Source organism: Desmodus rotundus, chromosome 5 (assembly GCF_022682495.2).
Source record: "Desmodus rotundus isolate HL8 chromosome 5, HLdesRot8A.1, whole genome shotgun sequence".
In the NCBI taxonomy this organism is placed as follows: Eukaryota; Metazoa; Chordata; class Mammalia; order Chiroptera; family Phyllostomidae; genus Desmodus; species Desmodus rotundus.
Window position 1 is genome coordinate 88,250,863 of NC_071391.1, and position 21,509 is coordinate 88,272,371.

General features: G+C 43.7%; 1 protein-coding gene across 5 annotated transcripts in view; it reads left to right on the forward strand.

The window, feature by feature from the left end:
• Positions 1–7,405: 7,405 nt before the first annotated feature.
• Positions 7,406–21,509, forward strand: part of CEP164 (centrosomal protein 164) — an 83,822-nt gene continuing 69,718 nt past the window's right edge. For all 5 annotated transcript variants that reach the window (XM_053924630.1, XM_053924633.1, XM_053924632.1 and 2 more), the window contains exons 1-4: positions 7,406–7,521; positions 10,557–10,681; positions 14,050–14,152; positions 21,043–21,154. In XM_053924630.1, the coding sequence (XP_053780605.1) occupies positions 14,071–14,152; positions 21,043–21,154 (194 nt within the window). In that variant the 5' untranslated portion in view covers positions 7,406–7,521; positions 10,557–10,681; positions 14,050–14,070. The remainder of the gene's footprint in view (positions 7,522–10,556; positions 10,682–14,049; positions 14,153–21,042; positions 21,155–21,509) is intronic.

The window sequence follows — 21,509 nt, forward strand, 5'->3', positions numbered from 1 at the left end:
TCTAACAAAACTCAGAAATTTTTTTTTTTTACTGGACAGGCTCAACTACTTAAATTTTTTAAACTTCTGTAGAATCAGACTTCCAGTATTTCAATTATGGTTTTCCCCTTAGTAACTGAGAGAGCCCAGGCTCCTTATTTATCCTTCAGTGCCTCAATTTTCTCATTTGTAAAAAGTAGTAACAATAGTTCATACCTCATAATGTATGAATTAAATGAGATAGTCCATGTAAATCACAAAGAACAATGTCTGGCATATTTTAAATGTTCAATAAAAGTTAGCTATTAGTGTTGTTACCACTATAACTTCTGAGAAAAATGACATTGACAAAGTTAAAAGATTAGACTAGAACATAACATTTGTCACATAATAGAACAACAACACATGAATGTCTCTAACATACAAGGAGCTTCCATAAGTCAATAAAACCTCAAACAACCTGGTGGAAATATGAACAAATAATGTAAACAGGTAATTAATAGAAAAAATTCAAAAGGTCAATGAACATGAAAAAAGTTCATCTTCACTAATAGTAAAAGAATGAAATTAAAACAACACTTAGATACCATTATTATTGTTGTTGTTGTTGTTATTAGTTGCTTCCTATATTGGTAATATTTGGTGTTACTGGAGGTGTTGGACTGTAAATTATTCCATTTTTAGAGAGAAATTTGGCAATGCCTATTAAACTGTAAAAAACATACTCTTTAAGCAATGTCAATGCTAAAATACCATGCAGCAAAATAACAGTATTTCGGCATGTGTGCATTAGTCACACTTTGAAAACAAAATAAATTATTATCAGTAAGGGAATGAGACACTCATTGAATGGAATCCTACCTAACCATTATAAAGAACGGAGTAACTTCTTAAGAATTACTTACCTTCGAAGATGTTTATGACATGTAAAGTGAAAAGAGCATGTTGTAGACTTCTGGCCAAGATGGAGGCATACGTAGATACACTTTGCCTCCTCATACAACCAAAAGAAGGACAAGAAATTTAAAAACAAAAAATACCAGAACTGCCAGAAAATTGAACTGTATGGAAGTCCCACAACCAAGGTGTTAAAGAAGAAACATTCATCCAGACCAGTAGGAGGGGCAGAGCCTGGCAGCCAGAGTGGAGAAAACTCATGGCAAGGGGGTGGCTGGAAGACCAGATGGTCCCACATTTGCCTGCGGATAAACCAGGAGGAACAACTGGGGAGTGAAACAGACTGCACAACCCAGGGTCCCAGTGTGGGGAAATAAAGCCTCAAAACCTCTGAATGAAAATACTTGTGGGGGTTGAGGTGGCCAGAGAAACTCCCAGCCTCACAGGAGAGTTCACTGGAGAGACCCACAGGGTCCTAGAATGTACACAAACCCACCCACCCGGGAATCAGCACCGGAAGGGCCCCATTTGCTAGTGGGTAGCAGAGGAAGTGACTGAAAGTCAGCAGAGAGCTGAGCGAGCAGCATTGTTCCCTCTCAGACCCCCTCCCCCACATACCGCACCACAATGCAGCGGCCTGGAGTGCCCTGCCCTGGCGAATACCTAAGGGTCCACCATTTACTATGTAACAGGCACACCAAGACAAAATATATATATATGTCCCTAATGAAAGAACAGATCAAAGATCCAGAAAAAATACAACTAAGCAATGAAGAGATAGCCAACCTATCAGATGCACAGTTCAAATGACTGGTAATCAGGATGCTCTCAGAAATGGTTGAGTATGGTTGCAAAATAGAGGAAAAAGTGAAGGCTATGAAAAGTGAAATAAAGGAACATGTACAGGGAACCAACAGTGAAGGGAAGGAAACTGGAACTCAAATCAATGGTTTGGACCAGAGGGAAGAAATAAACATTCAAGCAGAACAGAATGAAAAAATAAGAATTCAAAAAAATGAAGAGAGGCTTAGGAACCTCTGGGACAAGTTTAAATGTTTCAATATCTGAATCATAGGGATGCCAGAAGGAGAAAAGGAAGCAAGAAATTGAAAACTTGTTTGAAAATACAGTGAAGGAGAACTTTCCTAATCTGGCAAAGGAAATAGCCAGAGAGTCCCAAAGAAGTTGGACCCGAGGAAACACACACTAAGGTACATCACAATTATATTGCCCAAGATTAAAGATAAGGAGAGAATCTTAAAATCACCAAGAGAAAAAGAGAAAGTTACATACAAAGGAGTTCCCATTAGGCTCTCAGCTGATTTCTCAAAAGAAACCTTACAAGCAAGAAGGGGTTTGAGAGAAGTATTCCAAGTCATGAAAGGCAAGGACCTACATACAAGATTCCTCTATCCAGCAAAGCTATCATTTAGAATGGAAGGGCAGATAAAGTGCTTCCCAGATAAGGTCAAGTTAAAGGAGTTCATCTTCACCAAGCCCTTACTATATGAAATGTTAAAGGGACTTACCTAAAAAATAGAAGAAGATCAAAAATATGAACAGTGAAATGCCAACAAACTCACAACTATCAACAACCGAACCTAAAAAAACAAAACCAAAAACAAACTAAGCAAACAACTAGAAAAGGAACAGATTCACAGAAATAGAGATCACATGGAGGGTTATCAGTGGGGAGGGGAGGGAGGAGAATGGGGAAAAAGGTATAGGGAATAAGAAGCATAAATTGTAGGCACAAAATAGACAGGGGGAGGTTAAAAATAGTATAGGAAATGGAGAAGCCAAAGAACTTGTATGAACAACCCATGGACATGAACTAAGTTAGGGGAATGTCGGTGGGAGAGGGGGTAGAGGGAGGAGGGGAATAAAGGGGAGAAAAAAATGGGACAACTGTAATAGCATAATCAATAAGATATATTTAAAAAGAACATGTTGTAGAACAACATACACATTATGACCTAATTTCTATAAAAATTAAAAAGTATGTATATGTGATATACATGTATGCATGAGCCTTAAAAGATCTGGTAGATAGGATGCAAAATGTTTACAATAGTTTTCTCTAAAATGTGGGATTCATGTCTTCTTTCATTTGCTCATTCATTCATTCATTCACGCAGCAAATGTCTTTTGAGTGCTTACTAGATGCTAAGCACTGTTTTAGACACTGTGGATACAATAATAAAGTGGACAAAATTCCTACCATCATGCAACTTACATTCTAATACAGGGAGACAGACAACAAAGAAACAAATAGATGGTATTTTAGATGGTTATATGTTCTATGGAGAAAAATAAAGTAGAGAAGGGAGGTGGGAAGGCAGTTTGTGATTTTAAATAAGCTGGATTGAAAGTGTGGTGGGAACATATCACATTTTTTTCAATTTATTGTTGTTCAGTTACAGTCGTCCCACCTTTTTCCCTATTGCTCACCCCTACCCCATCCCCCCGTCTCCCACCATCAATTCCCCCCACTGTCTGTGCCCATGAGTCCTCTATTTGTGTTCCTTTGCTTGTTCCGTCTCCTTCAATTGTAGGATTAATGAGTGTTTTTCTTTCTCATTTAGTGTGTGATTATTTTGTATATTATAATTAATAGTATGAAAAAGAAGAAAATGTTTTAGCAGTGGAATTTCTGACCTGGGTGTAGGGCATAAAATTTGAGACTAATTTATTTATTTTCCCCCCATCTTTGAAAAATGACCCCTAGGAGAACCAAGATGGCGGCGTAGGTAGACACACTGCACCTCCTCGCACAACCAGAACTGACAGAAAATCGAACAGCAAGGGGGTCCAACACCAAGGAAATACAAAATAAACATTCATCCAGACCGGTAGGAGGGGCGGAGACGGGCACCGGGGTGGAGAGGACTCACTGGCCTTGGCGGGACTGAGACTGGCGGAGTGTGGGACAAACAGGGCATGCAGTCCGAGCACTAGCAGACCCTGCAACCCTACATTTGTGCAGATAAACCAAGAGGGCCGGACTCAGAGTGGCGGAGAGCGGGGCAGGCAGAGCAGTGGGTAGCACCCCGGGGCCCCACATTCGCACACAGATAAACCAGGCGAACAGCAGGGAGCGAAGCAGACTGCGCAACCCAGGGCTCCAGCTCCGGGAAATAAAGCCTCAAACCTCTGATTGAAAGCGCCCGTGGGAGTTGGGGCAGCAGCAGGAGAGACGCGCAGCCTCACAGGAGAGGTTGTTGGAGAGACCCACAGGGGCCTAGAGTGTGCACAAGCCCACCCACTCGGGAACCAGCACCAGAGGGGCCCAGTTTGATTGTGGGTATCGGAGTGAAAGACTGAAATCCGGAGGAGAGTGAGGCCAGCGCCATTGCTCCCTCTCGGCCCCTCCCCCACGTACAGTGTCATAGCACAGCGACCAGACCAGCGTTACCCCGCCCCAGTGAACACCTAAGGCTCTGCTCCTTAAAGTAACAGAAGCGCCAAGACCAAAAAAAAAAAAAAAGAAAAAGAAAAAAAATGGCCCAAATGACAGAACACTTCAAAGCTGCAGAAAAAATACAACTAAGTGAGGAAGAGATAGCCAACCTATCGGATGCACAGTTCAAAGCACTGGTTATCAATATGCTCACAGACTTGGTTGAATCTGTTCGAAAAGTAGATGAAAAAATGAAGCCTATGCAAATACAAAGGAAAATGTACAGGGAACCAATAGTGTTGTGAAGGAAATTGGGACTCAAATCAACAGTGTGGACCAGAAGGAAGAAAGAAACACCCAACCAGAAAAGAATGAAGAAACAAGAACTCGGAAAAATGAGGAGAGGCATAGGAACCTCCAGGACATCTTGAAACGTTCCAACATCCGAATTATAGGGGTGCCAGAAGGAGAAGAAGGAGAACAAAAAATTGAAAACTTATTTGAACAAATAATGAAGGCAAACTTCCCTAATCTGGCAAAGGAAATAGACTTCCAGGAAGTCCAGGAAGCTCAGAGAGTCCCAAAGAAGCTGGACCCAAGGAGGAACACACCAAGGCACATCATAATTACATTACCCAAGATTAAACGCAAGGACCTATATCCAAGATTACTGTATCCAGCAAAGCTATCATTTAGAATGGAAGGGAAGATAAAGTGTTTCTCAGATAAGGTCAAGTTAAAGAAGTTCATCATCACCAAGCCCTTATTATATGAAATGTTAAAGGGAGTTACCTAAGAAAAAGAGGATCAAAAATAGGAACAGTAAAAATGACAGCAAACTCACAGTTATTAACGGCCACACCTAAAACAAAAACAAGAGCAAACTAGGCAAACAACTAGAACAGGAACAGAACCATAGAGATGGAGATCACATGGAGGGGTGTCAATAGGGGAGTGGGAGAGGGAGAGGTGGGGAAAGGTACAGAGAATAAGTAGCATAGATGATAGGTGGAAAATAGACAGGGGGAGGGTAAAAATAGTGTAGGAAATGTAGAAGCCAAAGAACTTATAAGTATGACCCATGGACATGAACTATAGGGGGGAATGTGGGAGGGAGGGAGTGGGCAGGATGGAGTGGAGTGGGGGGGGAAATGGGACAACTGTAATAGCATAATCAATAAATATATTAAAAAAAAAGAAAAATGACCCCTAAATATTCATTCCTGGCTGTAGAAAATAACTTACTGTGTGAACTTCTCATTATCTCTTCCTCACTTGTTGGGCATATTACTGGTACAGCAGTGGGTGTATCCTTTTTGTCCTCCCCCCACCCCCAAGAGGTGGTTTCTTAATTGTTTGCCTAAGGGCTTTTAAAAATTGGTTTGCATTTCTGAGCACAAACCTATATGGAAATCTGACAAAATGCAAAATCTGTGTGGGGTTAATCCCATTAATTCTATAGTGACCCTTATTTTTTTAGTTCTCCCCATGAGAGAGCAAGGGACTCAAGCTAAGGGACAGAAATTAAGAATTTTGATGGCTATTAAAGTCAATCAAATTGATTGCAAGTTCTTGGACTTGGGACCAAGTCTAAAAATGGTTTTTTAAATTCCTGTTTTGTGCAAGGTCTGTGATGACTAAACTGGTGAGCCCTTCCAGTCCCTTCCCTAGCTGGTCCCTTTAACTTCTGAGAGACTTTTAAGGAGTGTGGAGAGGAAGAGGGAACAATGATTTTTCATCTGCAGGCAGAGTAAAAGAAGTACAGGCAGAACCGCCACAGAAATATTTAAAGTTAAACATGAGGTCTACATTCTGGATATCTGGTTTGGGATGTACAGGAACAACAACCTGATTTCCTCATTCTGGAATCAGCTCTGACTGGTGCTGGGATTTGTTTCAGGAGTTAGTGGGAGCCTGATACATCTTCACAATGGAACTTACCAGGAGCTTTTTCAGGTGCTTCATTTTATTTTCCAACTAGTAACATCTCTTAACTTTCCTGTTCCCCAGTTTTCCGATTGATAATGTCCAGAGCTGTCTGTGCCTCTCTTAACATCTCTAGGAGGTTGAGGATGTATGAGAGAAAGGAAGATTTGTCCCCTGTGTAAGCAAAACTAAAGCTCATTGGAATTATATTAGTAGCAACCTTTTCTGCCACACATGGTGTGTGGAGGGGCTACACACTGTGTCACTCTTTTTCCTCTTAGAGTCTCTTTGAAACTGTTAGGACAGATCTTATCCCCATTTTGAGCCTGTGCTCTGGTGAAAAGATAGTAGAAACTAGTCTTATAACTCCTGGTCAGGTGCTCATTGATTTAATCAGAGCACAAGGGAGGCAGTTTTTTAAAAAAATGATTTTTCAACCATTTTTTTATTACCATTTAGTCCCCTTTGACCCTCTTCCCCCCACCAATTGCCACATTGTTGTCCATGTCCATGAGCCCTCTTTCCTTTTTGCTCAATCCCTCCCCCTTGTAGCTGTCAGCCTGCTCTCTATGACTGTCTCTATTTTGCCTATTGGTTCAGTTTGTTCATTAGATTCCACATATAAATGAAATCATATGGTATATGTCTTTCTCTGACTGGCTTATTTCACTTAGCATAATTTTCTCCAGGTTCAGCCATACTGTTGCAGAGGGTAAAACTTTCTTCTTTTTTATAGGCCGAGTAGTATTCCATTATGTAAATGTCCCATAGTTGTTTTTTTTGGGGGGGGGTCTCCATACCTTTTATTCACATTTGTTTATTAACAGCTCATGGGTTGACTATTCATAATCTGTGTATATTATTCACCTGATATTAAATCACACTACTAAAAAATTATGAGCAATACATTGCCTTAGTTAATTCATGTTTCCCTAAATACTGTGAATGCCCCTTTCCTGCCCCCAAGAAATTCCCCTCCTGTTTAAATTCAGAGCTCTCTTTTAACCCCACGCAATCCACATCCACCATATTGGACTACATCTCCCATTGTGCAACGGGAAATCTGCAGCACTCTTCCGTGATCCGACGGAATGTCTAACCAATCCAATGCCAGAACTCTCATTCTGTGACCTATTGACTCCGGGTAGAGGCGGGACTCTCAGTTGCTAGGTTAATGCCCTTTCCGGAAGTGGTTGCGGGCCGCTGCAGGGCAACACCCCGGCGTCCCTGGAAGCGGGAAAGCTGGGAACCCGGGTGGTGCTGGGGGAGCTGCGCAGACCCGGGAACCCTCGCCCAGAATTTTCCGGGGTGAGGGACAGGTGAGGACGTCCTTGAGGGAGGGCTTGGGTGGTGGGGAAAGGAGGGAAGCGGGGGAATCGAAGCATTCTTCGAGTGCCAACGAGCGGGATGTGCACGAGCGTGGGCGGGAACTGAAGAAAGAAGTGAAAAAGTAACGGCCGGACTAGTCTGCATCCATCCAGAATCTCTCCGAGTGGCGAAAGGGACCCTAGGCCGATTGCTGGCCAGGCAGTGATTTCACCTAGAGGTTCAGTTAGCATCTGTTTAACGGTGACTCCCCACACTGGCTCCATCCAGACACCTGAGGTCAGACCTGCTTACTGATCATCCCCAACTACGCCTTCCCCAACCTTCCTGGTCCTCCAGCTCTGTTCCTCCTCTTGTTCCTGTTTCAATGAAGGATTTCATTCACTTAGCCAAGTCTGCACCTGAAATTCATCTAATGTATGCAGCAAACATATTTGTTGGGTATTTCCTGTAGTCTTTGCCGTATGCCAGGTGGGGCTGTTGGGCAGTGTGTAAAAATGAAAAGGTAACGGAACAGGATACTGGCTTCAGTGCTCTGATTTCCCACTTCTCCTTCCCTCACTTGCTGTAGACATCAAGTCCTGTTATTCTGCTCCTAATATCCACGATAAGCCCTTCCTTTCTATTCTCACGGCCAGTAATTTCATAATTTCTTGCCTATGCCTTCAGGATAATTTCTTAAGCGGTCCCTCTGCCTCCGTTCTTGCCCGCCTCTAGTTAGTTCTTACACAGCTGTCATAATTATATGAAATCCTGTGATGACTCCTCATCATGTACACGAATACAGCCTTTATAATGTGCTCCTTGCCTTCCATCGTAGATCTCTCCTCTGCTACCTTCCGGTTGTCCCTTGTACTCTGGTCATGTCAGAGAGGTTAGATCTCAGGCCTTGGAGTCACACAGATGTGGCTGTATGCGTGTTTTGCTCTGTCATTTACTAGCTGTAAGACTTTGGACAATGTTTTTTTAAACTTTACGAGACTCAGTTTCTTTATCTGAAAAAGGGGGTTAATAATCTGCCTAGCTAAGAGGATAAGATGAGGTGATGTATATAAAGCATTAGTACAGCTCGAGGAACAGAGGAAGTGTTCAGGGAATGTAAGCTTTTGTTGTAATGAATTCTCTGTACCCACCATATTCTTTTTCTTCTTTGCCTTGTGCGTGCTGTTTCTTCTGCCTTAAATTCCCTTACTCCCTTATCCTGGTGCACTCCTGCATATCCTTCAAGAACCATTTCAGTAGTCCTCTTATCTGTAATGCTTTCTCTGCTCTTCCAAAGTAAGATTAGTTGCCCTTACTTTTGTGTCCCATTGTATTTTGTTACTTCCCTTAATGTGGTTAACATACTATGCAGCCATGTGTTTGTGTGTTTGGCTTTCCAGCTAGGCTATGCTGGGGTTCAAGCCATGTGTAGTCAGGTTTGCAGCCCTAACAGTGAGCACAGTGCCTGCCCGTGGTTGGTGTTCAATAACTGGCTACCGAGTGTGTGAATGACCTTAACTTATATTCCTGCATACTGGATCTGTCTTCTGGAACAATGCAAAATAAGCTCTTTAAAAATGTGAATTGTAGCCCCAGCTGGTGTGGCTCAGTTGACTGGGCGTTGTCCCACAAACTGAAGGGTTGCAGGTTAGGTCCCCAGTTGGGGCGCATACCGAAGGCAGCTGATCCATGTTTCTCTCCCTCCCTTCCCCTCTCACAAATCAAAAAATAAAACAATAAAATTTTTTTTGGAAGAATGAATAGTAATACCAACTGACATTTATTTACGTTTTACTATGTTTAAGTATTTTACATGTATTGAATCATATAACTCACAACCCATTGAAATAGGTATTGTTATTATCCCCAATTTACAGATGAGGAAACAGGCATCCTATTCAGCTGGTAGTGGTAGAGCTTGGATTAAATCCAAGAATGTTCTAAAACCTGTGCTCATTGCCACTACATAATCAACTCTATCTTCTGCTTTCTCCCCAAAGCCTTCTTCAGTAAATTTTTTTCCTGAGTTAAACCTTCCTTATTCATGTTCAAGCAGGGAGGAAGAAATAAATATGCAGGGATCCCTAATCATGCATTATGTGTGTATATGCTTTGTTAGTGTTCAGATGTCCAAAACTTTTTGGCTTTGCTGACAAATCAGACAGCATTCTAGGAAGGTTGCCACAATGTTGAAGGATTGGAGAACAATGGCACGTATTGAATGGAAAGGGATAATTAACTTGGAGTAGAGAAGCCTTGGGTACTCTCTTTAGGTCCAGAGGGAAGAACAGGCAAATGGGAGGAAGTTTCTTAGAAACAGATTTTTGGCTTAATATGGGAAGGACGTTTTCATAGTTAATAATTATCTAACTGTGGAATTGGCAATAACATCAACTTAACATGTATACTGAGGACTATGCTAGGTACTTTATAAGCAGTACCTCATTTCATCCTCAAATAACTTTTTGATGTAGAGTATCATGATTGTTTCCATTATACACATGTGGTTATTGAAACTTTGAGAGGTGAAGGACCTTGCCGATTTACCTAAGGTCATGCAGCTGGTATGCAAGAGAGCTGGGATTTGAATTCACGTGTTTCTGGCCCCAAAGCTGGTACTTCGGCCGCTATGCTGTCTGTCCCGTAATGCATAGAGAGGAAAAATATTGCATGGGAGGGGTAGTTAGACCAAAGTTGTTATGGGTTTTGGGGGGGGGGTTGGACTCTTGAGATTTCTTGGTTCTATGCTAATGGTGTATAACAGAGACAGAGCCCCTACAGTTTATAATTCCTTATTTTGTGCTTGGTCAGAAAATGCAGAGGAAGGAGGAGACATGGCCCTCATAAGTTTGTGGTTTAAGAATAGAGGTGGAACACATTCCCATGAAAAAAGTAATATTAGGTATAATATGCTTATGAACATATGAAAACTGTGTCCTTACTGCTGAGGAGGTTATGAGTTGATGGGAGGGGCTGAGGTTAGCCAAGGAGGGCTTCCTGGAGGAGGTGTTGAGCCACTTTTACTTATTTATTTATTTTTGGCTAGATTCTGGGATTGGCGAGAGATGGATGAGTGCAATTGGATGACTCCCCCCCTACAATTGTTATGGCTCATAGAAGGTCTCAGGCCTGGTGGCAAGTAGGACTCATCAGATTTCAACTGATCTGTTGGTAAGTGCTACATGGAGTATGATTTTTTTAAAAAGATTTTATTTCTCTATTTTTAAAGAGGGGAAGGGAGGGAGAAAGAAAGGGAGAGAAACAATGTGTGGTTGCGTCTTGTGCATCCCCCACTGGGGACCTGGCCCGCAACTTAGGCATGTGCCCTAGACTGGGAATTGAACCAGTGATCCTTTGATTTGCAAGCTGGCACTCAGTCCACTAAGCCACACCAGCCAGGGCTACACGGAGTATAATATTGATGGTTCTGAAGGCATTTCTAGGGTACTATGAGTGTCTAGTTATGTCCCTCACGGTCTCAGGCTTGGAGAGAAATGTTAGGATACGTGACATGTATTTGCAATAGCAGATCTCAGGGTTGCTTTCTTAGATATCTCATCTTCCCTGTTACCCCTCTAGCCAAGTTATCATTATCTCTCTCTTAGACTAGCTCATGGTTTCCCACTTTAATCTCTCTGCAGCAACTCTGATTTTTCTTGCTTCCAATCTGGCTTCCATTCCAGTCTGTATTCCCAGTGGCTGCCAAAGTGAACTTTTCAAAATGTCTATCTAACAAAAACTCTTTCTGGGATTTTTTTTTTTTTTTTTTATAAAGGCCAACTTTTCAGCATGGCCTGGCTTCCACCCACCTCCCCAGCATCATCTCCAGCCTTGCTTGGTGTTATTTCCTGTTGAAGGGCCTTTGCACATGCTGCTGCTTCTGTTAGAACACCTGTTCCCTCTGTCTTTGCCTGGTGAATACTTCCTTGTCCTTCAGTTCTCAGCATAGGCTTTATTTAAGTCAGGCTCATTTCTTCCAGAGCTCTTAACTCATGTATAGTTATACGTTGATCTGTGACTTTTTGATTGGTTTGTCACCCTCCTCCACTACACTGTAGCTCCAGGGGAGTAGCAGCTGAATTGGTTCTTATCACCATTGCATCTCTAGTGCCCCGCAATAAATAAACTTAGCTCAATAAATAGTTCTCAAAAGAGTAAATGATCTCTAGTAGCCATTAAATAAATATGGTTTCTCTTCCCACCACCTCCCTTACTTCTACAGTTCGTATTCTTTTGGCCCTGTCCTTGCCCACATCTTTTCTGAAGCCAGGCAAGGTGAGGAAAGAAGGTGGAATACAGTCCACACCTATTTTAATGTTTTTCTGGTATAAGGTTTGCTCGACATTGGAGTGATCCATGAATTCAGATTTTCCAGAGTCTTTCTGACCTTAAATAGTTAAACATAGATCACCATCTATATAGCTAATTAGACTCTTTGCCACAGGGACAGAGATTTACCTGCCCATGCTTTCTAGAGGGACAATGGGTCTAAGGTTGGGCAACCCTTCTAAAGTGCAGTATTTCTCAAATTCTCTGAGATAATTGGTACAATGCCTGGTATAGATCACTGCCTGTTGTATTGAGTAGTGTCCAGTCTGATGTTCAGGCCACTGTTGATCCTTCCCTCCGAAGGATCCTTCCCCTTCCCTCTCTTCTCCAGCTCAGAGGATTAAAGACTCCTTAAGCCACATCTCCTGCCCTGGTGCCCGGTGCTTTTCGGCTCTGCTTTCAGAGTCAGTGGCCCTACCCATCTCTGACTGGGTACAGAGGCCGAAGCATTATGTCCACAGGGCGTTAATGGGTTCTTATGGTAGGGACCAGATTCCCACTTGGTCTTACGTACTGCAGAGAAGAATGCTTCTTCCTTTAGCCTTTCTTCCTGAGGTGCTGCCCCAGGTTACTGCTTGGAGATGTCATGGTGGGAATAAGAGGTGGCAGAGCCTTGCTCCCTTGGGTCCAGAGGAGTGACAAAGGGAAACATTTCTTGTGAGTCTTAAGGCAAGACACTGCCCTTGCCCATCTCTCAGCTGTCAGGGTGCAGAGTGGGACTCGGTAATGGTCCCTCATAGATCCCATGCCTTTTATCAGGGTCCCTCTCTAGAAACCTTGGGACAGACTCAGAATGGCCAGATCCGGTCCTGTACTGAGCACTCATTGCAGGCCACGTTCTGATCTTTTGACAGGGTCTTTCTGCTTTCAGAGAGCTGTGTCGTGCTTACTGCTTTAGGTGGGACAGTGACAGCTCTATAAAGAGGTGGCTACAGGAGAGGTCAAGACCTGTTCCTCCACACTCCTGTTGGTCACATGGTGTGGCCGATGCCTCCTCAGTTGCAGGACACACTTAGAGTAGTGGCCACAGCAGCCACTTTACAGGGTGACTTGTCTCTGCTTCATGGGGTTCCAGCATGGGAGCTGCCATAGGGGAGGATCAGGGTAACCTTGGGGCCCTGAGGTAATTGCAGGAGTAAGGATGGGAAAGGGAGAACAATTCTGGAACTGCACCAGATTGAAGAATTTGGCACCATCCTGTCCCTGAAGCTGGAAACCTTGGATTCAAGTTGGACTCCTTTCCACTCTTTCCCCTCATGTCCTAGTTCAGTTAACATCAAAGCATCCCTTGCATCTGTCCCTTCTTCTCCGTTCCCACTGCTTCTGGCCTAGTTTAAGCCCTCTCAGTGGTTTTCCTGATACCAGGCTCATTTCTCTAATGTAGCTGTGCTACTCCTGCCAGAGTTCTCATCCTAAAAAAAGGCCACTTTGTGTCACTTGCTTTCAACAAAACTGGCAGTGACCACTCCCCCACCCTGTGCTGCAGGGCGGAGTCAAGGATCTTGAGCATAGGCCAGACCCTGACCTGGTTTTTCACCCCAGCCCCTGCCCTGGGTGCTGGTATCCAGCACTGAGAGCACCTCTCTGCACATGATGTTCTCTCTGCTTAGAATAGCTCTGTCCACTGTCAGACCTCTCGTTAGCCTTTGCTACACAGCTCCTTGACAAAGTCTTTCTTCGTCCTTTCAGTGGGAATGTGTTACTTCTCTCTCGGTATTCGCAGAGCAGGATGTGTTTTTCCCTTCTGCCTAGTACTGCTATTGAGGTTGTGTATGCCACCTCCACCAGAGTGTAAGCTCCCTGAGGGCGTTGTTATAGTAAATAGGGACATGGAAATAGGGCTGTGTGCTAAGACACTGAACACACTCAGGTATATTGGTATATGGTGGAGGGGCAGTGTGCTGTTAGTTATTTTGGTCACTAGGGTTTTCTAGCTGGGGGTCCAGGTCTCCATTTGAGGGATAGGAAGTCAATCTCTTGAGAGAGTTGGATTTTCAGGTCTCCTGTGGTCCATTGAGTGTTCTGCAAGCCTTTGGGACTTTGAGAGATGTTTCTCAGGGAACTTTCCCAGGCACAGAGCCATAAGGCGCGAGTTCTCCCTAGCATCTGGAAAATTCCCAACAAAATTGGTGTGCAGGGTAAGCTCCAACCTTTTCTCTTCTAAGCTGGCTCACTGATTTTCTCTTTGGGTGGGGATCTTTGGTATCTAGGCATTTGAGCCCAGACCAATCATGGCCGGAAGACCTGTCCGCATAGGAGATCAGCTGGTTCTGGAGGAAGATTATGATGAGACCTACATCCCCAGTGAGCAAGGTAAGGGGCCTGGGGCGGATTGGCATAGTTCTTCAAGGGCAGGGATTATCTCTGGTTTAGTTTTGTATTCTGATGAACAGATGGTATATGCACAGGGTTGCTCAGTGTATTTGGGTTAGGTAAGGTTGGCAAACTGTGGCCCATGGGCCTAATCTGGCCTGTTGCTTGTGTTTGTAAATAAAGTTTTTTTTTTTACAAAACAGCCATGCTTGTTTGTTCACGTATTAGCAATGGCTGCTTTCATGCTGCAAGGGCAATATTGAGTAGTTGTGACAGAAACCATATGACTGACCTACAAAGCCTAAAATATTTATAGAAGAAGTACATTGACCTTGGATTAGACCAATGATTAATTTTCTTTTTAGATTTTATTTATTTATTTTTAGAGAAAGGGGAAGAGAGGGAGAGAAACATTGATGTCTGAGAGAATCATCGATTGGTTGCCTCTCACACACGCCCCAACTGGGTACCTGGCCCACAACCCAGGCCTGTGCCCTGACCAGGAATCTAACTGGTAACTTTTTGGTTTGCAGGATGATGTCCAACCCACTGAGCCACACCAGTCAGGTCTAGGCCAATGACTAGTTTTTGGGTTTTTTTTTAAATATATTTATTGATTATGCTATTACAGTTATCCCATTCCCCCCCCCACTTCACTCCATCCTGCCCACCCCCTCCCTCCCACATTCCCCCCCTATAGTTCATGTCCATGGGTCATACTTATAAGTTCTTCGGCTTCTACATTTCCTACACTATTTTTACCCTTCCCCTGTCTATTTTCCACCTATCATTTATGCTACTTATTCTCTGTACCTTTCCCCCCCTCTCCCCCTCCCACTCCCCTATTGACACCCCTCCATGTGATCTCCATCTCTATGGTTCTGTTCCTGTTCTAGTTGTTTGCCTAGTTTGCTCTTGTTTTTGTTTTAGGTGTGGTCATTAATAATTGTGAGTTTGCTGTCATTTTTACTGTTCCTATTTTTGATCTTCTTTTTCTTAGGTAACTCCCTTTAACATTTCATATAATAATGGCTTGGTGATGATGAACTCCTTTAACTTGACCATATCTCAGAAGCACTTTATCCTCCCTTCCATTCTAAATGATAGCTTTGCTGGATACAGTAATCTTGGATGTAGGTCCTTGCGTTTAATCTTGGGTAATGTAATTATGATGTGCCTTGGTGTGTTCCTCCTTGGGTCCAGCTTCTTTGGGACTCTCTGAACTTCCTGGACTTCCTGGAAGTCTATTTCCTTTGCCAGATTAGGGAAGTTTGCCTTCATTATTTGTTCAAATAAGTTTTCAATTTTTTGTTCTTCCTCTTCTCCTTCTGGCACCCCTATAATTCGGATGTTGGAACGTTTCAAGATGTCCTGGAGGTTCCTAAGCCTCTCCTCATTTTTCCGAGTTCTTGTTTCTTCATTCTTTTCTGGTTGGATGTTTCTTTCTTCCTTCTGGTCCAAACCATTGATTTGAGTCCCAGTTTCCTTCGCATCACTATTGATTCCCTGTACATTTTCCTTTGTTTCTCTTAGCATAGGCTTCATTTTTTCATCTGGTTTTCGAACAGATTCAACCAATTCTGTGAGCATCTTGATAACCAGTGCTTTGAACTGTGCATCCGATAGGTTGGCTATCTCTTCCTCTCTTAGTTGTATTTTTTCTGGAGCTTTGAAGTGTTCTGTCATTTGGGCCATTTTTTTTTTTTTTTGTCTTGGCGCGTCTGTTACTTTAAGGGGCGGAACCTTAGGTGTTCACGGGGGCAGGTAACGCTGGGCACTGCGCTGTGATGCCATACGTGGGGGAGGGGCCGAGAGGGAGCAATGGCGCCCGCTCCCCACTCCACCGGATTTTAGTCTTTCACTCTGCTACCCACAATCAAACTGGGCCTCTCTGGTGCTGGTTCCCGAGTGGGTGGGCTTGTGCACACTCTAGGCCCCTGTGGGTCTCTCCAATGACCTCTCCTGTGAGGCTGGGAGTCTCTCCTGCTGCCGCCCCAACCCCCACGGGTGTTTTCAATCATAAGCTTGAGGCTTTATTTCCTGGCGCCGGAGCCCTGGGTTACACGGTCTGCTTTGCTCCCCGCCGTTCGTCCGGTTTATCTATGTATGAATGTGGGACCGCAGGATGCTACCCGCCGCTCTGCCTGCCCTGTTCTCTGCCTCTGAGTCCGGCCCTCTCGGTTTATCTGTGAGAATGTGGGGCTGCAGGGTCTGCTAGTGCTCGGACTGCCTGCGCCGTAAGTCCCACACTCCGCCAGTCTCGGTCCCACCACGGCCACTCAGTCCTCTCCACCCCGGTGCCCGTCTCCGCCCCTCCTACCGGTCTGGATGAATGTTTATTTTCTATTTCCTTGGTGTTGGACCCCCTTGCCATTCGATTCTCTGTCAGTTCTGGTTGTGCGAGGAGGTGCAGTGTGTCTACCTATGCCGCCATCTTGGTTCTCCCAATGACTAGTTTTAAATGAAAATATAGTAGGGGATTTTATGAAATACAGTGTGCATTGAGGCCAGGGGACACCCAATTTCATAAGAACAAACTACAGTTTTTTTTTTAAACAACTGCAGTAACATTAAAGCAATAATAACATTTATTCAGTACTCCTATGTGTCATTCTCTGTAGTAAGAACTCTACATGTATTTCCATTTCCACCCTCATAGTAATTACTGTATTTTTTTCGGACTATAAGATGTACCAGGCCATAAGACACACCTAGGTTTTAGAGGAGGAAACCAGGAAAAAACAGTCCTGCTCCAGTGCCACCCCCTCCCCCCCGGCGAGCCAGGTACGCTACATTTGGACTGTAAGACACATCCCCCCTCTCCTCCCAAATTGGAGGTGGGAGGGGAGTGTGTCTTATAGTCCGAAAAATAGGGTAAGTCATGAGTTAGGTACTTTTATCATCCTCATTTTACAGATGAGGGAACCAAGGCACGAAAGGTTAAGTAACTTCCCTGCCTCACACGGTTCTAAGCGATACAGCTAAGATCTATACCCAGCTATTCGTACTAAAGGGCCTACACTTTGAAGCACTATGACATTTTGGGGGGTGAAGATTCCTTTGAAATTCTCATGAGTTATGGATCTGGGCACACAAATTTTGCTTATGATTCAGATGGTTCGAGGACCTGTTGGTAGGGGGAAAGAACTCTTGCACCCTCAGGGGTCCATGGATCCCACATTAAACCTTGGACTTCACTTATAGCATACAATTTTTGTTGTTTGCCACGTAGAAATTTTTCAGTTTCGTGTTAAATGTATGTGTATCAGGCTTTTCTCATATGGCCTCTGAATTCTGTATCACAGTTAGAAGAGCCTTCCCTACTCCAAGGATAAACACTTATGTTTTCCTCTATGGTTTGTTCGCACACCATTCATGTAATAACTCAGCTTTCCCCTACTGGATACTGCCTGTGTGTATTTGGGTCTACTTTCTCCCTCTTCCATTGGACTATCTATCTATTCGTAGCCAGTACGATACTGACAGCTACTGGGGCTTGATAATAAATTCTCATATCTAGTAGGTTTGAAATGCCCTCCTTGCATTTTTCCTCAAAGTTTTCTTGGTTTTCTTGTTTGTTTAAGATATATTTCCCTGTGATCCTCAGAATCACCTTGTCCAATTCTGGGAACTGTATGTGGGAACTCTTAGTATTTCGGGAAAACTGTGTTCAACTTATGAATGAACCTAGAAAGGAGTGACATCTTTATGAAGTTACGTAGTCCTAGCCAAGAACATTGTATTCCTTTCCATTTGTGTCTTTTTCTATTTCTCAGGAGTAACCTAAATTTTTCTTCATATAAATTTTGGGCATTTCTTGCTCATTTTATTTCTTAAATATTTTTTCTTAATTTTTTTTTTAAATTACAGTTTACATTCTGTATTTCTTCTGTGGTGGTTTCAGATGTACAGCAGCGTGGTTAGACAGTCGTGCACTTTACAGAGTGGCCCCCGCTGCTGCAGGTACCCGCCTGGCCCCACACATAGTTATCCCCAAAACGCTGTAATTTACATCTCTGTGACTTCGGTAATGATCACTTGGTACTGCTTCATCCTTTGTACATGAGTTCTAATGTTTTTCTAAGGATCTTAATAAAAAGTCTCTTTTGCTCAGTCCAAGTTTACACATCCTAAGCTCAAGCTACCATTTTCTCTTCCTGGACTCTTGAGTAGCTTCCTAATTAGAATCCCTGCTCATACTGTCCCCCTTTTCCTGTCTGCTCTACTCAGCACAGAGTGTTCTTTTTAAGTGTAAAGCAGATCATTTCAGCTATTAAATCTTCCGATTTATAAATATCTTATAATAATCCTGATTATTAAAATCTTCCATTGTACTCAGCATAGCACCCTTAGTGGGGTGTGTAGAGCTCTGTATGACCTGGCCCTGCCACCTGGCAGGCTCACCAGGTGCCACTGTCTGCCTTGCTCACTCTTCCAGTCACAGGGCCTTTCTGACAGTCCCCAGATGGGCCAAGCTGCTTCTTGCCACAGGCCTTTCGAACCTGCTCTTCTTCTGCTTGCGTGCCCTTTCCCCAGTGCTCGTGGGGCCCCTTTCCGCCTTCAGGCTTCCGTTGTCACCATTCTGAAATGTTTTCCTTGACCCTTCCTAAAACAGTGCCTTCCACCTCGATGTGCTCAATTACATACCACATTTACTTCCTTCATTACGTTTATCAGAAGCTTTAATTCTTTGTATACTTATCTGTTCACTTCTTTTTTTAAAAAAAGATTTTATTTATTTTATTTTTAGACAGAGGGAAAGGGAGGGAGAAAGAGAGGGAGAGAAACATCTATGTGTGGTTGCCTCTCATGCACCCCCTACTGGTGATCTGGCCCCCAACCCAGGCATGTGCCCTGACTGGGAATCAAACTAGTGACCCTTTGGTTTGCAGGCCGGTGCTCAATCCACTGAGCCACAGCAGCCAGGGCTCTGTTCACTTCTTTACTGGTTGTTTCGTCTGCTAGGATGCAAGCTTCCTATGGGCAGAGACCATTTCTCTCTCCTTCATGGCACATGGTGACTGGTACATAGGAAGCAGTCAAAAACCGGTTGTAAAATCAATGAATAAATTAGTCCCTGGCTAACCAAATTCCAGCTGGTCCTTTGAAAAAGTGCTTTTGTTTCCTAGTCCCCAGGTATGTCATCTTCCAAACTCTACTGAGGTGACCCATGTTGGTGATGGCTCAGGCACTGATGACCCTTGGGAATTTATTTTGTTATTCCTGGGGGCTCTGATGACATATCCCAATGCTTATCTTCCATATCTTTTTCTTCTAGGTGAGATAGCTCTTAAACATGTATCTCCCCTTTTCCTCCAGATCTCTGGGAAAAGAGCATTTCTAAATTCTTGATTGCAAAAGAGTACACAAAAAGTATTAGAGTTCATCACATACAGCCAAATTGAAAGGAAACTCTCTTCATGGAAGAGAGGGTTCAGTGAGTGGGGAAGAAGGCTGCCTGAGTGTCATCCTACGTTCTCAGCTCAGATATCTGCTGGCCTGCTAAAATGTCACCACCTACTCTGTGCTCCCGTGGCACTCAGTGCATGTCTCTCTCACAGCGCCTGTCACCTGGTTTGTACTTTAATCCTGTGTTGGTAAGGTCCCCAAGGGGCTTAGGTGTTCTTGTAGTTTTTCAAACATGCGTGTTCATTAAGGAGTACTTGCACTGAGATTTTGCAAGTCTTGGGAGAGCTTGTGTCTTCGTATGGCTGCCCTCATTCAGGGTGGTTCTAGCTGTGGCTTTTGGGATTTTTCCTGAGGCACCTACCGCACCAAAGTCTTGGCCTTATTTTTTTTTTTGCCTTTGTTAACTTGGCTTCAGATTACATTCTTGGAGTAGGGCCATAGCATGTCTTGATTTAGCTGTACCATTTATAACTGTAATTTAAGAAAATTACATATATTTATTATATAGGACTAATACCTCCTCACTGAAGAAAATTTGGAAAGTAAAGGCAGAGTAGAAAAGTTGCTTTGGAAAAAAAACCCTGTCTTTCCTTTACTCTTAACTCAGTGCTTCTGCCACCAGATGTGTGGTTTTTTTCCCCCATACCAACCAATTCTCTGACATCAGCTGGATATCCTACAGTTCAGGTCAGTTCTGACACTGTTTACCTGAAGTTAGCATCCCATCCCACAAATTAAAGGCTCAGGCCCACAAGACTGCCCCCACTCCAGATGCTAATGGAAAGTCCCAGATTGTCCCTGGTACTTCTGACCAGTTGGCTGTACACCAGAGTTGCCACAACCCTACCCTCAGGTTTGATAATTTGCTAGAACAAGTCACAGAACTCAGGGAAACACTTACGTTTACTAGTTTATTATATAATACAGGATATGATAAAGGATGCAGGTGAACAGCCAGATGAAGAGATACATAGGATGAGGTCTGAGAGAGTCCCAAGTGTAGGAGCTTCTGTCCCCATGGAGTTGGAGTGTACCACCTACTGGCACATGAGTGTGTTCACCAGCCTGAAAGCTCTAAGACCCCATCGTTTAGGGATTTTTGTGGAGACTTCATCATGCAGACATGATCTGTTAACTAATTTTCCAGTCCCTCTCCCTATCCAGAGAATGGGGGTTGAGCCTGAAAGTTCCCAACTTCTAATCATGGCTTGGTCTTTCTAAGACCAGCCCCATCAGGAGCCATCCAGGAACCTACCCAGAGTCACCTCATTGGAACAAAAATGCTCTTACTCCTTGGGAAATTATAAGGGTTTTAGAAGTTCTGTTTCAGGAACTGGGGTCAAAGGCCAAATATTAATAGGAAATGGGAGCAGAGACTAACATACACATTTCTTATTATTTCACAGATTGATTGTGATTTTTTTCTTTTCATCCACTTTTCCACCTCTCTTACTTTTGTACCCTTCTGCCTCTCCTTGCAGAGATTCTTGAATTTGCCAGAGAGATAGGTATTGATCCCATCAAGGAACCAGAACTGATGTGGCTGGCACGGGAGGGCATTGTGGCCCCACTGCCCGTGGAGTGGAAACCATGGTAAGTCAGCATGGGTGTGGCCCATGGACTTGGCCTGCCAGAGGCAGAGGGAGGCTGACACTGGAGATCAGCTTCAACCTTTCGAACAATCTGGCCTGCACAGAGTTGGCGACAGCGATAGGCCGTTCTTCTGCTGGGCTTGCTGATGCTTTGGGCCTGAGCATGGGCTGATGTGATGGCCCCCATGAGGGGTTCAGCACTTATACCCGGGGTCCCAGGAGCTGCTGCCTGGGTCAGGTCCTCTAGCACCAGCATCTGTTTTGGAAACACTCACAAGGTGTCTGTGTTATACTTTGTAGACTGATATTGAGACCTCGTCAGCATGTGCACATGGATGCTGGTGCTAAAGAGGTTT